This window comes from Leucoraja erinacea, chromosome 11 (assembly GCF_028641065.1).
Source record: "Leucoraja erinacea ecotype New England chromosome 11, Leri_hhj_1, whole genome shotgun sequence".
NCBI classification, from domain to species: Eukaryota; Metazoa; Chordata; class Chondrichthyes; order Rajiformes; family Rajidae; genus Leucoraja; species Leucoraja erinaceus.
Genome location: NC_073387.1, coordinates 34593672 through 34614600, shown reverse-complemented (window position 1 = coordinate 34614600; position 20929 = coordinate 34593672). Strand labels below are relative to the sequence as shown.

The following is a 20929-nucleotide window of genomic DNA, read 5'->3' as shown; positions in this document are numbered from 1 at the left end:
CATCTATTGCGTCCGCTGCTCTAGATGTCAGCAGATCTATATCGGTGAGACCAAGCGGAGGTTGGGCGATCGTTTCGCCGAACACCTCCGCTCGGTCCGCAATAACCTAGCTGACCTCCCGGTGGCTCAGCACTTCAACTCCCCCTCCCACTCCGTCTCCGACCTCTCTGTCCTGGGTCTCCTCCATGGCCACAGCGAGCAGCACCGGAAATTGGAGGAACAGCACCTCATATTCCGTTTGGGGAGTCTGCACCCCGGGGGCATGAACATCGACTTCTCCCAATTCTGTTAGTCCTTGCTGTCTCCTCCCCTTCCTAAGCTCCCCTGCTGTCTCCTCCCACCCTCCAGCCTTCCGGCTACTCCTCCTTTTCCCTTTCTTGTCCCCACCCACCCCCACCCCTGATCAGTCTGAAGAAGGGTTTCGGCCCGAAACGTTGCCTATTTCCTTCGCTCCATAGATGCTGCTGCACCCGCTGAGTTTCTCCAGCTTTTCTGTGTAACCATCTTGAGACCTCTGTTGGGATTCAGCTTGCATTGGCCAGAATTGTCCCCAGCATAAACTACAAAGACCTGACTTGCACACACAAGCCTTTTCTTTCTGTTAACAATATGATGTATTCCCCTGGTATCTGTGAAATCGCTCTTCCAACACAAACATGGTGTAAATTTGATTACATGCACCATTTATGGAAAAACATAGAATCAACTCATTATTAGTTTATGACCACAAAGGACCGTAAGAAAAAAAAAGCCACTACAATTTCCCAAAGAGCTTAGCTCACTCAGTTCTCCTCCCAGATTTAAATTTGCTGAGTTCTAGACACAACAAAAATATCATTGTGATAATGTACACATGACTTGCATTACTCATCATAAATTTAATAGTGCTAATAAACAGAGCTACCATATGTAATACCATTAAAACAAATAAAACAAAAGAAAGTGAAAAACAAAATGAAAAACTAATCAATTATGTGTGGGAAGGAACCACAGATGCTGGTTTAAACCAAAGATAGACACAAAATGCTGGAGTAACTCAGCGGGACAGACAGCATCTCTGGAGAGAAGGAATGGTGACATTTCAGGTAGAGACCCTTCTTCAGACTAGTCAGGGCAAAGGGAAACAAGAGATATAGACAGTGGTGTAGCGAGATGTAAAACAAATGAATGAAAGATATGCAAAAAAGTAATGATGATAAAGGAAACAGGCCGTTGTTAGTTGGTTGCTAGGTGTGAACGGGAACCTGGTGTGACTTGGGTGGGGGATGGATGGATAGGTAGGGAGTGCAGGGGTTACTTGAAGTTAGGGAATTCAATATTCATACCACTGGGTTGTAAGCTGCCCAAGCGAAATATGAGATGCTGTTCCTCCAATTTGCATTTGGCCTCACTCTGACAATGGAGGAGGCCTACAACATAAAGGTCACGGTGGGAATGGGAACAGGAATTAAAATGTTTGGCAACTGGGTGATAAAGTGGGTCCAGGCGAACTGAGCAAAGGTGTTCAGCAAAACGATCGCCCAGTCCATGTTTGGTCTCGTCGATGTACAGGAATTCACACCTTGAACAACGGACACAGCAGATACGGTTGGAGGAAATGCAATTGAGCCTCTGCCTAACCTGAAAGGACTGTCGGGGTCCCAGGACAGAATCGAGGGAGGAGATATAGGGACAGATGTTGTAGCCCCTGCGGTTACTGGGGAAGTACCTGGGGAGGGGGTGGTTTGGGTGTGAAGGGAAGGGTTAACCAGGGAGTTGCGGAGGGAACAGTCTCTGTGAAAGGCGGAAAGTGGTGGAGAAAGGAAGATGTGACTTGTGGTAGGATCCCGTTGGAGATGGTGAAAATGTAGGAAGATTATATGTTGTTTGCGATGGCTGATGGGGTAAAAGGCAAGGACTAGGGGACTCTGTCCCTGTTGTGACTAGGGGGCGCAAGGGTAGAACTGTGGGGTACCGAGGAGATACATGTGAGAGCCTTATTTATGATGGAAGAGGGGAAACCCCATTCCCTAAAGACTGAGGACATCTCGGTTGTCCTAGTATGGAACACCTCATTTTGGATGCAGATTTGGCATAGACGGAGGAATTGGGAGTAGGGGACAGTCTTTGCAGGAAGCTTGGGTGGGGGGGGGGGGGGAGAAGTGAAGATCGTGGCTTTGCAGGAAGCAGGATGGAAAGAAGTGTAATAGAGTCATTGCGGGAAGCAGGGTGGGAAGAAGTGTAGTAGAATCTTTGCAGGAAGCAGAAGGGTCTTGACATTGCCTATGTCCTTCGCTCCATAGATGTTGCCTCACCCGCTGAGTTCCTCCAGCATTTTTGTCTACCTTCGATTTTCCCACATCTGCAGTTCCTTCTTAAACAAAGATACATGAACATTCGCACAATAGTTCAGAGCATATTCAGAAAGAGTGTGGGACAGGTGCAAAGAAAGTCTAGTTTGTAATTATTACTTCATCAATAATTACCCATAAATTAGGTAAGATTCATCTTTACCCCATTATAAACATTGGTCTTTGTAAATGAAACTGATGTGCTACCATACTGAGATCTATATTCTGCACTGTACTTTTCCCTTTGATTCAACTATTGTACTTGATTTTCACTTGATTATAGTTATGTGTGAAAAGAGATCAAGTATACTTGAAATACTTGATCTCTTTGGATAGCACACGAAGCAAAGTTTTTAATTGTAATTCGGTACACATAACAACAATAATTCCTAAACCTAACTGCTTAAAAACAGATGTTCCCTGCCTGTTTTGTAACGATAAGTACAATTCCAGCATATTGCCACCACATTATCCAAATAAAAATGCAGCTGCTTTGTTATCACAGACATAAAACCCCATAACATTTTACAGAATTAAACTTTAGAATATTTGAAAAGCACCAAACTGAATGTGTATTGAATTGGGATGATACAATCTTACTGTGGATCTCCTTAATCAAACAGTAATAAAACATATATTTATCTTGACGAGCTCTGCATCTGGGCTGATTTGTTTGAATGTTGCAGGGTAATGTAGATTGCCAAATAATCACTTGCAGTTTCTGCTCACTACATTTATCAGTTATTTGAAGGTGCCAGAACCTACAATTCATTCCTCAACAAGAGAGGCAGAAAATAGAACAAATCAGAACAGCATAACAGAATAGTTTTCATATTCATTCCATGCTGTTTAGGAACAGGGATTCCTTTGTCATCTGCACAAAAAACGTGGGATTCCAACAAGCCTGTTCTAAATGCATAGTTGCACAAAAAAGTCTTAAACCCAGATGCTTGGCAGAAGTTAATGACTTTTTATTTTAATGGACTGCACAATTCATTATATCCCCAAACAGCATCATTCGAAGGAAACGGGAAACTGAACCAGCAATGATAAAAATTGTCACCCGGTAATTACCCAGACAAGTAGTCATGAGACAGACAGCGTGCTTTTTGTGGGAAAATGTACATCTGATCTCAATCAAGAATCATGAGGTATGATCATGTGTCCAAACTGAGTAATTTTTAAGTGAAACCATGTGAGAAAATATCTAATGGCAAAGCAGGGCAGTTATATCCTCTCGGCTCATCTTTGCCATTGTACTGGACTATTCGGTGATCAACGTTTACACGGGTGCTTTTTGCAACAGGCTTAGTACATGATGTGGTCAAAATCTCTGTCCTTTCCTGACTGATCACTTTCCCAAGAAACAATTTCCCCTTTTGCTTTAATCTTTGAATGCCTGGATTAAATCCTCTATAGAAACAACACAAGGGTTCATAGTGGCACAGCTGTTGAGTTGCTGCCTTACAGCGCCAGGGACCTGGGTTCGATCCTGACTATCGGTGCTATTTCTATGGCATCTGTACGTTCTTCCTGTGATCTGCGTGGGATTTCTCCGGGAGTTCCAGTTTCTCTCCACATTCCAAAGACATACAAGTTTGTAGGCGAATCAGCTTGGTAAAGTTGTAAATTGTTCCTAGTGTGTGTGTGTGTGTAGGATAATGTTAGTGTGCAGGGATCATTGATCGGCATGTACTCACTGGGCCAACGGGCCAGTTTCCCCACACTCATTAACTAAACTTAATAAAAGACTAATAGCAAGATGTTGCATTGCTCCCAAACTTGTCACCACACACACCTGGATTATTCTTCCATCGCAATTATGTGTAAGTACTTGCCATTCTGCAAAATTAGAAAATCACAAAGCAGTTAGGAATCCGGTGGTGCCAGCAATGGCTGTCCCTTCCTTCTTTGTGTTTAAATAGTATGTGTTAAATGTATGTTTTTAGTGTTCTTTAGCTTGTTTTACGTGGGGTGGGGGGGATTTTCTAATCTCTTACATCGACGGAGATGCGCTTATTTTCCATATCGTATCTCTGTCTGCACTGCGGCCTAACATCGCGGAGTTGGCGGCCTTTACTGGAGATCGACTTTTGAGGGCTCCACGGCTGGGGAGCACACTGGACTTTAACATCGCGGAGCCCGCAATCCCTTTGCCAGGGATCGACCTCAGAGCTCCAACCGTGGGTGCTTGCGGACTTAACATCATGGAGCCCGCGGTCTCTGGTTAGAGACCAACTTCGGGAACTCCAAACTGCAGGAGCTTTGACCGCCCCGATGCGGGAGTTTCGATTGCCCCAATACGGGGGTTTCGATCGCCCCGATACGGGGGTTTCGATCGCCCCGATATGGGGGCTTCGACCACTGGCTGCGGGAGCTTCGATCGCCCCGAAGGATAGTTCGACTGCCCCGACTGCAGGAGGAAGATTGGACTTTTTTTGCCTTCCATCACAGTGAGGAATGTGGGGAATCCACTGTGGTGGATGTTAATGTAAACCTTTATGTAGTTGTGTGTCTTGTTGCTTTTTTTTTGTATGGCTGTATGGTAATTCGCATATCACTGTACCTTAATTGGTACATGTGACAATAAAAGATCTTTGAAACTTTTGAAACCGTCATAATCAAAACCTTCTCATATTTTGGGTCATTCGCATGTCGAGACCTCATCACGAATGGATGTGACTGTCACGGTTTAGCTGGGATGGCAATTATATTACATAACTATAAATTATACCTTATAAAGTTAGTGCCAAATTCACCATGTCTGTTTAATCCAGAGTGTTAGATGAAGACTGAAAATCCAAAGCTGGGTGTTTTGGAATGCACAGTGGAAGATGGATGTGGGCTAATCTGAAAAATATTAACAAAACATGGCTGGAGAACCATAACCTGGGGATGGTGTCGGAGATTGAATGCGTGTGTAGTCATGTCTTCTCATCTTGTTCTGTTGTGTATCAACGCAAATCTTGGAGACAGTGAGAAATCAGACTGTCATTGTTTACCATGATGGTTTCTGCTTTTTTACTGACAACACACTCAAGCCTTAACTAATTAAGAGAGAGAGAGAGAGTCAATTTAATTGTCATTTGGACCCCTGGAGGTCCAAACGAAATGCCGTTTCTGCAGCCATACATTACACACAAATAGACCCCAGACACAACATAATTACATTTTACATAAACATCCATCACATAGCTGTGATGGAAGGCCAAATAAACTTATCTCTCCACTGCACTCTCCCCCCCCCGATGTCAGAGTCAAAGTCATAGCCCCCGGCTGGCGATGGCGATTGTCCCGCGGCCATTAAAGCCACGCCGGGTGGTGCGAGGTCGCACACCGGGTCTTGGTGTTGGAGCCCCCGGTGTGCGCTCGCAGAGTCCCGAGGCCATTCCAAGCCTCGCGGGGCAGTGATGTTAGGCCCCGCTCCAGGAGCTCTTCAACCCCGCAACTCGGGCGGGAGAATTCGCCGTTGCAGGAGCCCCGAAAAGCGGTCTCTCTCCAGGGAGCCGCGGGCTCCTGGCGCCGCCGTCCACAGACCTGTCGTTGGAGCCTCCGACTCTCCGGTAGCAGCAGCAGCAGCAGCAGCGCTCCTCCACCGCTCCAACCGCTCCGGACTCGGCCAGCTCCGCGACGGCGACGGTGAGTAGCACCAGAGTCCCCGGCTTCTTCCCGTTGGAGGCCGCTCCTCGTTGCGACCTCAACGACACCTGAGACCCGACGAGAAAAGGTCGGGTCTCCAGTGCAGGAATTCATTACGACACAACACAAGTTGTTGCTCGACAGGATAGTGAATCATACCATCACCCCTCTTGCATTTGGTGATGGAAAACAATAAAGGTACAAATTTAATGTACAAATATGACAAACTGTGCCATAGAAATATTACATCAGTTAATAACCAGTAAACAGTTTTGCAATCAGTGACATTTCAATTTCTCACAAGAACTCGCATAAGACAACGGAATGTGAAAGGCCAGTACACCAAGTTGAATATCATGCTTGAACTTGACTAGCTAAAAGCAATCATTGCAACATATGCATTGCGATATGTACTCATCTCTGTCCTTTGAATTTCAAAAACAAATTACTCATTTTATGAAAAGCCAATGTGTGTTAACAACTCTGAAACTATACAGCAAAATATTCACCATTCAATACAAACTAGGCAATGACTGATTGCTTGGCTTTTTAACTATACTTAGAAGTCTTTAACTTTGACATTACTATTTATTGTTGTGCAGTGTACTGACTCGAAAATTCAATCCCAAACTGATATCATTTCCTTTAACACAACAGCATTCGACCTGGCAGATTTAGCACGTTGCCACTCTTATAAATACAATGTTTTGCTGACATTGGATGCTATGTTGTACTCAATGCAAAATAAATGTCTCAAACATTTAACATTTTTTTCAAAAGCCAAAATAGATGACCTTGGTTCAGTCAAATACTCTAGGCATGGTGGAGCATGGATTAATTCAAAATTATGTTTTTTCCATGATTCAATAACATTTTCAGAATTGATGCTACTTAGACAGCCGGTCAGAGTCAAGTACAACTTCCTTTTATCTCAGTTCTACAAACTTTAAGGTGACAAAGGAGTTCTGTGCAAGATGAGCAGGTGAGCAGTTAGTCATGATGGAGCAGGTGAGTGGCTGGACTGATATCTGCCTCTTCTTAAGTTTGTGCTTGGCCACAATGCTCCTGTTCAAGAGTCTTTTCTGATTATTTAAGCAGTACCGGGATGGAGCTTCTCATAAGTTAGTGAGGATGGTGCAATTGTCAAGAGGGTTTTTCTTGAAGTGCCTTCTGTTCTCTTGGGAATCGCTGGCACGCACGCACGCACATTCTTTTCACGAACACAGCACGCACATTCTTTTCACGAATCTGGCATCAAATATGGATGATATCTCCACTGATTGGGTTTGGTTAAATATGATCACATCATCGATACTGGGGATGTTGGTGCATTTGGAGAATTGTGTGCTGATAATACTTCTCCACTACTTGAGGTGTCTACTGTTCATTGAACATGCCTCCAAAACATCCAGGAGATAGGGAATCATGGCAGTTTGAAGCTCTGGTCCGGTCACGGCAGGAAAGGCCGCGCTAATCCAGTTGGTAGGCCGCGAGGAGGGGGGTGAGGACACTGAACTGCAGATGTGGTTTAAACAAAAGATAGATACAAAATACTGGAGTAATTCAGCAAAACAGGTAGCAACTCTGGAGAGAAGGAATGGGCCACGTTTCGGGTCCAGACCCATTTTGTGTCTATCTATATCTTGAGAGATGTGGACACCCAAGAACTTTAAACTGTTGTCTCTACCCACTGCTATCCCATTGATCAAGACAGGTCCATGCATCCTTGGCATTCCCCTCTTGAAGTCAACAATCAAGTCCTTGGCCTAGCTGATTTTGAGAGCAAGATTGTTGTTCTGGCACCATTCAATCAGATTTTTAATCTCCCTCCTCCACTCTGGCTCATTTTTACCAGTTATTCATTCATAGCAGTGGTATTGTTGGCGAATTTGGAACTGTCTCAGGCTTTACATTCACAGGTATAGGGAGAATAGGACAGGGGACTGAGCACACAGGCCTGAGGTGCTCCATTCATAGAAACATTGAAACATAGAAAATAGGTGCAGGAGGAGGCCATTCATTGTGATCATGGCTGATCGTCCTCTATCAATGCCTTCTCCCCATATCCCTTGACTCCACTAGCCCCTAGAGCTTGCTCTAACTCTCTCTTAAATCCAATTCAGAATCACAATTCTTATAATTGTGGAGGAGGAAATACTGTTGCCCATTCCCACTGATCGTGATCTGTCAGTGAGGGAATCAAGGATCCAATTATGTAGGGATGAGCTGATTTTGGTAATATGTTTGGAGGGGATGATGGTGTTGCTTAATGAACTGACGTTGATGAACAATCGCTGGATGTGCATGTTCTTATTGTCCACCTGGTCCAGTGCAGAGTGGAAAGTCAGCAAAATTGCATCCCCCTTTATCTATTGTGGCAGTAGGCAAATCTTAAGCTAGGAGTTGATATATGGCCAAACAAATCCTTCACAACATTTTATCACAGTGGATGTTAGTGCCACGAGTTGGTAGTCATTGAGGCATGTCTCCCTACTCTTCTTGGGGATCGGTATTATTGATGACATCACATGTACTGATTTATAGGAGACACCGCCTCAAAAAAGCTGTCAATATCCACAAAGACCCACACCATGCACACATTTGCATTTCATTCCTCCTATCAGCGATGTGGCACAGGAGCCTGAAAAGTGTGATCACCAGGTTAAAGAATAGCTCCATACCAACAAACAACAGACATTACACAACAATAACCTTTAAAACTATGAACTATTCGATGGAAGGGTCTCGACCCAAAACGTTGCCTATTTCCTTCGCTCCATAGATGCTGCCTCACCCACTGAGATTCTCCAGCATTTTTGTCTACATTCTAAGGACTGTGTTTAAGTGGGAACTGCAGATGCTGGAGAATCGAAGGTTACACAAAAAAGCTGGAGAAACTCAGCGGGTGTAGCAGCATCTATGGAGCGAAGGAAATAGGCGACGTTTCGGGCCGAAACCCTTTTTCAGACTGATCGGGGGCGGGGACAAGAAAGGGAAAAGGAGGAGTAGCCAGAAAGCTGGGGGATGGGAGGAGACAGCAGGGGGCAGGGACTAACAAGGACTAACAAAATTGGGTGAATTCAATGTTCATGCCCGCCGGACGCAGGCTCCCCAAACGGAAGATGGGGTGCTGTTCCTCCAATTTCCGGTGCTGCTCGCTGTGCCATGGAGGAGACCCATGGACAGAGAGGTCTGAGAGACGGAACAGGCCCTATATGTAATCAGGACAGGTTTGGAGAAGGACAATGGCCAAGATCGACACAAAAGTTGGTAACTAGTGTAGATGGGACATGTTTGTCGGCATGGGCAAGTTGGGCCAAAGGGCCTGTTTACACGGTGTAAGACTCTGATTCAATGAGTTATGGAGGCTCAGCACTTCAACTCCCCCTCCCACTCCGTTTCCGACCTCTCTAGTTATCTACTCTTCAGTGGGTCAAGAAGAAAACCTATTAGCCAAAGCTAATCCGAGCATCAAGATCAGGAAGGTGCCCTGTTTGGTTAATATTGATTTTGCTGATCTCTTTTTGAACCTGTATTTTGAATCACTATACAGTGCACATTAATTAGATAGAAGTGATGATCCTGACTTTACTTACAGGCAAAAATAAGTTACTTTGCTAAAATACGGGACGTAGAATTATACTGTTACATAAACCAGGCATTCCAAGAGAATAAAGGAATAGAAGATAACAATTGAAAACTATTAACTTTTAGGAAAGAAAAGTTGCACATTATTTTTTTGAGCAATAGCTTCTGGTTATGATGAGAAGCATCACATTGCTACTTCTAGTAACTGAATACTGTATAATGTTAACAAAAAATAACTACATCAGCTGTAATTCTAAACTTCTGAAAAAATGAGAAAGTTTTTCCTCATCATAAATCTGAAGCGTAAGCAAACATCCCTTATTTATAATGTTGAGAATTACATCAATGCAACCAGTGACACTGACCAAAGGTCAATTACTACATACACTTTCTGGTGATGAATCTACAATTTTCCTGACAATTCCAAACAGGATACAGTTGTACTTTTTTTTTACAAAACTTTAAAAGTTTTAACATCAAAATTTCTTAAGCAATAGTCAAGAATAATTGTGAGCAGCCATTCAGATACTTTTCCATAGACCTATACTTTTTATAAATGAAGATTAAAGGGGTTTAAAAGTGGAGCCAATGAACTAGGCAGGATATTCCAATCCTGTCCATGACCTTGCATCAAACACCATACTTAAAACCACCCTTAAAATCAAACGTGTGAATTTTGGAAATCTGAAAAACAGAAAATACTGAAATGCAAGGCAGGTAAAGGAGGCATCTGCACAAAGAGATGTCAATGTTTCAGGTTACAGCCAATTTTCTTTTCGTTTCCATAAATGTTGCTAGATTTGCTGAGTGTTTCCAGCATTTTCTGTTTTCTTAGCATTCACTTTGTACATATTCTAGCTTTGTTCTGTATTTTCTGCAGTAAAGTACTTCTACTTTCTACTTCAAGTGTACGTATTCAAAATTGTTACCACGAATCAAAGCACATATGATGCCAATCAATACCAAAGCAAGCGAAAAATGACATCTATTCTGTGCTGGAATAAACCGCTAATTTGCATTTTCACATACATCAACAACAGCAGTGAAAACTAGTGTGAAATAAAACTGTGAAATTACCAAGAGGTTACATCATAGTCCTGAGAAGCTGCTTGGACTAGGTGTAGTTTTAAATAAATTGCTGTTGAATAACCCTCTTACTGGCTACTTGTTTCCTCAAGTGAAACTGAGGTGCTGCAAAATTATATTTTGCTCAATTTTAATATTTACAGTTATTGAATCAATTACTCAATAGGATTGGCAAGTAATTCAAAATTTGATATAAACCATGAAAATCATAATTGGCGGAAATGTAAGGCCAAATTGTTGTGTGCCGATGAAAGGGTTAATAGACGATTACTTGAATGACAATGCACCTATATTAATAAGTGGAAAAGAAAAAAAACCTTTACGTGAATCCTTTTTGATTGAATCACACCAAGAAAAAGTAGAAGGAAGTGAAAGAACAAATATCAGTCCCAAATTAATCCCATTTTAATCAATGTTACACAAGTACTGAACATGCAGAACCACACCGCATTTAGCATTAGGCTGGCCCCAACCATTGCCCATCAGCAAGCTGTATGGTCCAAAATCATAGTGGTTTAAGACCATCCAGCAGTGTTAAGGATCAGTTAAATTATGGCCAAGCAATTTTCTCTAATACCTCTCTTTAGAAACGATGCCGTTCTCTGGATTATTGCAAGCCCTAATGAAGGAAAATGAATGAAAGTACATGTGAGGAAAATGAAATAATTTGAAGAAGGTTTTGAACTGAGATGTTGAGAAAGTGAACTACATGCAATGTAGTATTATTTATTTATTCAATTTAGGCATTCAAAACTCATTGCTTGCTTTGACACCATGTAATAACAACACATAAAAGGTCTGAAACCAGTCCGCTGCTTAGATATTTAAGATCTTACCAATAGCAAGGAACAACACTGTTCAATGTGACTATTAACTCCTATTGACAACCTACTTGTGGTCCAAACAGATCAGGAGAGAGTTTCAAATGACCAGTCTAGAGAACCAAATGTGGGAACATATAATTGGAGTTATGATTTGCACTTGCAGTAGTTACAGTTGTACTTTCTTTTGATTTGAGATAAAAAAACATTTTGGGACCTGAAGAAGGGTCTCGACCCAAAACGTCACCTAGTCCTTCGCTCCATAGATGCTGCCTCGCCCGCTGAGTTTCTCCAACATTTTTGTCTACCTTGGGATCTTTTATGGGTTTTTTTTAATGCTTTGTGATCAACTGATGGAGCCGCTGCCTCGGGTTTGACCTTGACTTGGGTTGCAGCCTGTTGCACATTCTTCGCGACAATGAGGGTTTCCTCCCCTATCCCAAAGACGTGCTGGTTTGTAGGTTAATTAGTCTCTGTACAATTCCCCTAATGTGTTGCGATTGGGCAAAACGTAGAATAACATAGAACTGTGAGATCAATGGCCAGTGTGGACTTGGTGGGCCGAAGTGCCTGTTTCCATATTGATCTTTAAACTAAACTGAACATTTAACAATCTTTGAATAATTTATGACAATGCAACTGCAGCATTGTTTTTTTCTTAAATCAGCACATCCAAGAATTTGTCGTTGTATGGTCTCAAAATGTCAGTATTTTCCTCGGTTTTGTCTGTTCTATGTAGGTAGTAACTTAAACATCCAAAACATTTGAAAACATGTATTTTTCAAAATCAGAATCTGTCCAAGATACCATACCCAAGTAATCCTCTTACATATCTAATATGTTACAATAAAGTGTATTTTTTTGGTAAAGCAGGCATCAACAGTTAAATATGTATGATCTTACCAATAGCAAGAAACAACACTGTTCAATGTTAATATTAACACCTATTGACAACCCACATGTGGTAGGTTAAATGTTAAATGTTTGTAGTCTATTAAAAGTTAAATGTTTGTAGTCTATTAAATGTAGTATGTAGAGACTACATCAAGAGCCTAAAATTTGTCATAGAATTGAAAAATCTACCTCACCAGAGGAGGCCATTTGGTCCACCATATTTATGCTGTCAAAAATAGCTGTTTAGGCTACTCCGAATTCCAAGACTATGGTGCCATAGGCTATGGTGCTCGATGTTCATCCAGGGCTTGCCTTTTAAGGCGTTCTTTCACCATCATCCTTCAAACTGCAAGTTCCAGTCCATCAATGTTTTCAGTGAAAATAAAATTTTCCAACTCCTTCCAATAAATTCATCTCCCCTAGTTATTAACCTCTCTGCTAAGAGAAACACGTCAGGACATCAACTTCTCACCAACAAGAGAGAGGTCCTGACCTACCATCTACCTCATTGGAAACCCTGGACTATACTTGCACTAAGCATTATTCCCTTTATCCTTTATCTGTACACTGCGGATGGCTTGATTATAATCATGTGTAGTCTTTCCTCTGACTGGAACAAAAAAGCTTTTCGCTGTATCTTGCTACACACGACATTAAACTAAACAACTTTGTATATAACAATTAAATCTTTCAACTTCCTTGGTCCCAAGAATATAATCCCACCTCAATCTTTAATGTTTTATATTCTACACATTCAATACCATCCTCTTAAATCGTTTCTGTTTTCTCTTTATTGCCATCACATCCTTCCTGTAATATAGTGACCAAGGCTGTATGTAGTATTCTACCTGTGATCCAATAATGAATCATTGAAACCCCAGATGAGACATGATGTGAACATAAAGCACATACTTGTATTTTCTAGCTGTTTTACGTGAATCATTCGAGCATTCGATTGCACACGCTGAACTGACGAGGTCATTTTCACCGAATCCTATGTGTGGTTTAAGTAATCAATTAGGGATGCCCATCTTGAATATAAATGTTGTGGTAATCTGTTAGGTTATTCCAAAAATGTTATAATTGTACTTTGTCATATGCAGCCATCAATTTGCAGAAATGACTCATCCACAGATGATAAGATCATGATTCCTAAAATTAAATTTGTACGTATTAAATTATCAGCCCCATAGCAATGTCTGAAGTGAAATTTGCATCAGCAATGAATCTGAAAATAGATTTGCTTGTGAACAAGTGGTGTATTTTGATTTGTACCTTAAATCAAAAAACACCTTTCCCACTCTCTTCTGAAGGTTCTGTGTCATGGCTAAGATTCCTTCTTGTTGGCTCATGCTCAGTTTTTAATTTAAAATGTGTCATTGGAACTTTCGTTTTGCTTAGGAAGTCCCAGTAAATTCTGTTCAGAATGTCTGGAGCAGTATCATATAACCTTTGAAATAGTGTTTCCTGATTAATAGCCAAAGCTTTGATTCATTTCCAAAAGTCATTTGAGTTAACGATTCTTCTCCGGCCTATTGGTAATTTGGTGCTTTGTCCCATTATGGTCCATAGCCGCAGTCATTAAAAAATAGTTCTACTGATTTTTGTTCACTTGCTAAATGTTACAGTTTCTAAAAGATTTTCTTTCAACTCTAAAGTTTAACACGGTTGGAAAGGGATCTTGTTGCCACTTACAATGGGGTAAGAAGCCCATGAGTGGTTCTTTAGACTGGTCATCAAAATTTCTCATCAGCATATTATATTTATGCTACACGTGGGATATAGTCAATATAGAAAAATCTTCATGTGCAGGTAAATTAATCAAAGATTAAAACCAACTTTACCTATTCGCAATAACTCGGTAAACTATAATTTTTGGAATAAATTTAAAATGCATCAACAAATAAAGCATCTTGGTAACAAATGCTTTGCACATGGTGAATTTAATCAAATGCTTCTTACCAGATTTCTTCTTTGCAACTGGTTCCCTGAAATAATAAGAAATAAGTTGTAATGAGTGAATGAAATAGTTGGCTATTATGTCAGTAAAAGTTACAAGACATCAAACCTTAGCATTTATAATCAAGATTTAGTTTTAAAATTCAATAAACAATATATGGGAATGGTCCAATCACCAATATTATATTGACAGCAATTTTCAATCTTTGTAAAGTACCATAAATGCAGTGGAAAGAATTCCTGTTCCCTTGCCAGGACTAAAGAAACTGGTTGTCTGCCAACCTGCATTCAATCTCTATTTAACATGCAGCAATTGACACGTGGATAGATTAAACATCGTTATTTTGATGATTACTGATCAGAGCTGTGAAATTGAGCTGGGAGTACAACACTCAAAAAATTATTGGTCTGACAGAAATTGAGTGAAGGCGATAAGGTGAAGAAATACTTCTCACTCACAATGTGCAAGCCCAAAATCTATTAAGTATTGACTGCCAAATAGAAGTCTCTGTGCAGTAGATGCAATGGTGTAGCTGATGGAGATCAATGGGACCAACAACAATCCCTCTGAAGTGATACGTCTGCAGTGATTGTTGTGTTCGGTACTGAGGAGCTGTTCAGTCAGGTAAGACATTCTGGCAGTACAAGTCAACAAGAACAAGGACTGCAGGAAGAATTAGTTAATTAACCAGAGCATTGCGCGACAATGGTCCATGGGGGAGTGGAATGCAATAATGGTGGGAAACAGCAGAGACAAAGAAATATGTTGGAAAGAACTGCAGATGCTGGTTTAAACCGAAGATAGACACAAAATGCTGGAGTAACCCAGCAGAACAGGCAGCATTTTGTGTCTTTGTAGACAGAAAAATAAATACTTTTCTCTGCTCTCACTCGGACGTCCAAAAGACCCTGTAGCAGGGTTTACTCTTCAAGGGTGGAGAGGAATGGAGTGCGAGATAAAAGATATGGTGGGAACCAAAGATTGAAAGGACTAAGGAGGTGGTTCAGTTTAAGGAGTATAACTAGCATATACACTAATCTCCAGATTACTGGTTTACCCACATGCAAATGACACAAGTTCCATCAGATCTGAGAGTTGGTGGTTCAAACATTGGCTTGAGAAAAAAGGATTTCAACTCATGCAGCATAATTATCAGTGCTAGGGAAAGAAGTTATTATGTTAGGATGTACGCCACGTGAACTGGACACAGCTCGATCTCTTAGTGAATCACGTAATCAGAGCTATGGACAAGTTTTCAGCGATGTGGTTGTGGGCCGATTCTGCTGAGGCATATTTTAGGAAGATGATGATGAGAAATGATGTGGTCACAATGCAACATTACAAAATGGGTACTGATAACTAGAATCTGTCAGGAAGAGAACAGCATACACACACACATGTTGACAATTTGAGTCAAAGCAGAAACAAAGATAAGACAATTGAAGGATCTTTATCTGAAAGCATGGAACATTCAGAGAGAGTTTCCTCCCAAATTCCAAAGATGTGCAGGTATGTAGGTTAATTGGATTCTGTAAATTCCCCCTAGTGTGTAGGACAAAGGACTTATATATGGGTGATTCATGGTCAGTGTGGATTCAGTGGGCCAAAGGGCCTGTTTCCATGTTGGATCTCTAAACTAACCTCTAAATTCTACCGCAGTTGGAAGGGAATGCTGAGATAAGTTTCCAATCAGATCAGCCATGATTTAATTGAATAGCAGGGCAGAGTTGAGAAGCCAAGTAACCGTTGCCTGCTCTTACATATCCCTTTAAAGTGAAAAAAAAAAATTGACCAACTGGAGAAATTATCCAACCATAGCTATCTAGAGGTCAAAAACAGTATTCGGTCAAAGGAAGAGACTCATAGAACATTGCCAAAAGCAAAAAGCAGTTTTCAACAGAGAAGGTTCATGAGCGAAAGAATAGAAAACAAGAGTAATCTATTATGAAATATGGGGAAAAAAGACCATAAAGATGGTGTGCACTTTCACCCTCCGACATACTTATTCACCTCCTCTCCATTCAGTGTGAAGATAGATGTGCATATAGGTAAAGACCACGACTGTTAATACGGGTTCCTTATAGACTGAAACTAGATGTCAAATGACATTGAGAAATAAGGAAATGCAATAAAACTAAACAAATATTTTGTTTCTGTCTTCATGGAAGACATAGAAAAACCCTTGAACATAGTGAATGAGGTCATGAAAGAAAGTACTTTAGATAAAAAAAATAATTAGAATCAGTCATAGAGTCATACAGCATGGAAACAGGCACTTCTGCCCAACTTGCCCACATCGACCAACATGTCCCATCTACATGTCCCGCCTGCCTGCATTTGGCCCATATCCTTCTACAACTATCTTATCCATGTACCTGTCCAAATATTTCTTAAACGTCACAATGGTATCTGCCTCAACTAGTCCCCCCCCCCCCCCCCGGCAGCTCGTACTATATACCCACCACCTTTTATGTGAAACAATTACCCCTCAGGTTCCTAATAAATATCCCCCCCCCCCCCCCCTCCCCCCCCTCCCCCCTCACTTTAAACCTATGTCCCCTGGTTCTCAATTTCCCAATTCTGGGCAAGAGCCGTTGCTTTTACGCATTCTATTCCTATCATGATTTTGTACACCTTTATAAGATCACCCCTATTGCTCCTGCACTCTAGCCTGCTCAATTTCTCACTATCGGGCAGGCCCTCAAGTCCTGGCAACATCCTGGTAAATTATTTCTGCACCCTTTCTAGCTTGACAACATCTTTCCTATGTCATGGTGCACAGAACTGAACACAATACTCTAAATGCAGCCTCACCAACGCCTTATATAACTGCAACATGACCTCCCAATGTCCAATACTCTGACTGATGAAGGCCAATGTGTCAAAAAGCCTTTTTGACCACCATATCTACCTCCGGCTTCACTTTCAAGAAAAATTCTGAAGAAAGCAATGGGACTGAAAGCTAATAAATTCCTTGGCCCCAAGAACCAGCATCTGAACATTCGAAAAAAGATAATCAGCAGTTTATTTCGCTGTCACAGTATTTTCTATTATTATAAAGGTTGTAGCCAGGATTCGTGGATTTTCCTTCCACTTGAAAGCGCTGCTCATCTACTGTAAATCCAAATCGTAACAAAATCTCTGCCCAAAATTTAGCTCATTGTCCAACACATCCTCTGCCTTATGGCTGGGAACACCGCAATCCACTAGAACCAGTTCGACAAATTCAAACCAGTTCTACTAAAGTCAGAGGAGCTAATCTAGAGAAGTTGTGCACACCCTTCATAACACAAGAATTTTTAAATGAATTGGATTTTTAAAATGTTAATTCAAAATTTATTACATTTCTGGAAATCAGAACTGTAGATTTATTTTATTTGGATCTTTTCATTTTTATATTAAATCTACTGCACCGGGTCTGGCTTCATCAATGCTATGTTGTCTGTTCCAGGAAACTATATTATGCCTGATAAAAAATAGATTTTTATAATATAGAGAAAACAATCATAAAGAGCTTGTTAGTGATTAGTGCATTTCTAATTGGCACTCTAATCCCAGCAGGCACCCAACAGCTATTTACTGGGGAACATATCATACCAATTTCTGGATATTTAAAATTGCCTTTTGGTAAATATCAGCAAGATATTCAAACGGAAACCTCTCATCATTAACTGGAAATGGATGAACAACTGATTTTGTGTTGTCCTCGCAAACGAGCATAGAAATGGTGAAGTCTTCGGATTCTATTGGTTACAGTTTTGCTATTTGTGTGGAGTTGTGTTCTGTGAGGGTACTTTGTTGGCTTACTTGTTACGACACAGAAGGAGGCCAAATGACCCATCTGGCTGGTGAGGAGGGGGCTGTGGACCCCCAGCAGGACCAAAAACAAGACCTGTCAAAGGGCGGATGAGCTCCTAGCGAGCCAACAGCCATCTAGACTTCAGTAGAAGTTGCGATCTCTGTCGTACATAGCATTGTAAGGCACCGTGCCCGTTGATGTTTGCAATGATGATGATGGTGTATTTGTTAGTATGTGTATATATACACACTGAACATTTTTTTCTCTCTCATTTATTATATTGTTTACAGTGTACTATGTTTACATATTTTGTTGTGCTGCAGCAAGTAAGAATTTCATTGTTCTATCTGGGACATATGATAATAAAACACTCTTGACATGCCTACCAACTCCTCTGTGTATTTTGACACTTGACTACACTTAGAGACATTTATCAGTATCCAATTAATTGCCCACCATGTATGTGAGAGGAAACCAGAGACCCTGTGGAACCAGGTGCACTGGAGATCAGGATTGATCCCTGGGTCCCCAGAGATGTGGCGCAGAAGCTGACACGATGTTACGTTCCTGTTGGCTCAACTACAGATGTTGGTACACACGAAAGGACACAAAGTGCTGGAGTAACTCAGCAGGTCAGGCAGCATCCCTGGAGAACATGGTTAGATTACATTTCGACAGGGACCCTTTTTTTAGTCTGTTTGCGTTCCTTTGAGTTCGATTAGCTTAAAGTTCAGTACTAAAATGAAGACCACCTGTAATCAAAGGTGGTAGAAGCAAGTTGCTTAACATTTTTTTTTTAAACAAGGCATTTTAGTTTTCAAAGCAGCACTGGAGACTCTTATTTATTAAGGAAATGAAAACCATTTATTTAAATACCAATTGAATTCACGAGAAGTGCAGGCAAAATGTCATAGACAAGATAAAGCAGGGGAATTTGAAAGTACTAGACAATTAGGATCAACATGAAAACAGATTTAGGGCAGCAGTGGAGACATAGTGTTGAGACACAGGAAGTAGAGTTACAATGTGTGACCACATTATCTAGAGGACATAACTCAAACCAGGAATTTGAAGATAGGGAACAATTTATCAGTGAACAAGACCAAAAAGCAGCTGTGTTAGGTACACAACAAAATTTAAATCATTTTCAATTTACAATATTCATAATGTATTCTAAATTTATCAAGTTTTACAATAACGATAGTACATGAACAGTAATGTTTTCCAACAGATTACTTCTTGTAAAATCCAAGCACCACATTTATCATTCACTTTGCAGGATTTTGGCATAGCTAGTAAGGCCAGTATTTATTGCCTGTCCCTGTGTGTCCTTGTGTATGTGATATTGAGCTGCCTTGAACTGCTGCAATCGTTTGTGTGAAGATGCAATGTTGCTGTGTAGGGAGTTCAAACAAGATGGCATCCCATTTTCTGAGGGAACCTAAAAATGGTGGTGTTCCTGCGTATTTACTACCCTTATCATTCTTGATGGTAGAGATCATGGAGTGGTTGGGTGCTGTTAAGAGTAATCAGCCTTGTTTTTATATTCTTGTCCCCATGAAATGAATGCACTCCCAAGGCCCATTTGGCTCTCCGATTTCTGAATCCTCTCCCCATTTAGAAAATAGTCTGCACCTTTATTCCTTCTGCCAAAGTGCATGACCATACACTTTGCCATGCTCTATTCTATTTGCCACCTCTTTGCCCATCCTCCCTATCTGTCCAAATCCTTATGTAGCCTCCCTGTTTCTCTCAACACTACCTGTCACTTCACCTATCTTCGTATCATCTGCAAACTTGGCCACAAACCCGTCAATTCCATCATTCAGATCATTGACATACAATGTGAAAAGTAGTGAACCAAACACCGACCCTGGTGGAACACCACTAGTCACTGGCAGCCAACAAGAAAAGGCCCCCTTTATTCCCAATCATTGCCTTTTGCCAATCAGCCAATCTCCTATGCATGCTATTACCTTGCCTCCAATACCATGGGCTTCTATCTTATGTAGCACCTTACCAAAGGCCTCCAGAAATCCAAGTAAACAACATCTACCAACTCTGGGTTGTCTACCCTGCTTGTTACCTCCTGAAAAAAACGGCAACAGATTGCCTCTAACGATTAGCACGAAGAAGCCTGATAAGTTATAACGAGGTTTTACAGCTTTTAGATTCTAAATAGTCATCAATGCAGTTCATTTTTTCCTCTAGTCAAGTTCCAAATTCAACGTAGGGTGAAAAGGGAATTTAAAAACGCTTTACGTGAATTTTCATCTTTGTGAATTCTTTATTGGTTGCTGAACTGTTGGCTGGCGGGGGTCCAACTGAACAAATGCCTAATATCAGCGTGTCTTTGGAAAAATACTATTCATGCACAGAATTGTCAGTATGCTGGAATCACATCTTATTTTTATGAGGATTGATACATTCTACCCAATATCTACTAATGCAATTGCATATTCCAGGGCTGTTCCAAAAGTGTTTCCTTTTGATCGGGACATAACACACAATGATTTATGAGCATTTATGAGTATCTATTTTATTTAAGCTCTCCAGTGATAGATTACGCAAATAATAACTCTTCATAAGATTGATTAAGCTACTTTATTTTCTCTTAGGTAAACATAGAGAATAATAACTGTGATTAGATCTACATTTTCCATCAATACAACTTGTTTTTGAGTGCTAATGAGAATATACTGGACATTTAATATTATTGCCTTCTCTTTCAACATTAGGCTTTACTGCCTGTTTGCCCTCAAAGCAGCCCACTTGCAAAAAAGATAAAGCCTCTCCACAAAGATACATTTTA

General features: G+C 40.9%; 1 protein-coding gene across 2 annotated transcripts in view; it reads right to left on the bottom strand.

The window, feature by feature from the left end:
- Positions 1-20929, bottom strand: part of sh3pxd2b (SH3 and PX domains 2B) — a 224228-nt gene that overhangs the window by 51979 nt on the left and 151320 nt on the right. Inside the window, exons 6-7 of one of the 2 annotated variants that reach the window (XM_055643008.1) lie at positions 14321-14346; positions 11221-11262 (exon numbers count right to left, since the gene is read on the bottom strand). In XM_055643008.1, the coding sequence (XP_055498983.1) occupies positions 11221-11262; positions 14321-14346 (68 nt within the window). The remainder of the gene's footprint in view (positions 1-11220; positions 11263-14320; positions 14347-20929) is intronic. The other variant, XM_055643009.1, reaches the window with a different exon arrangement.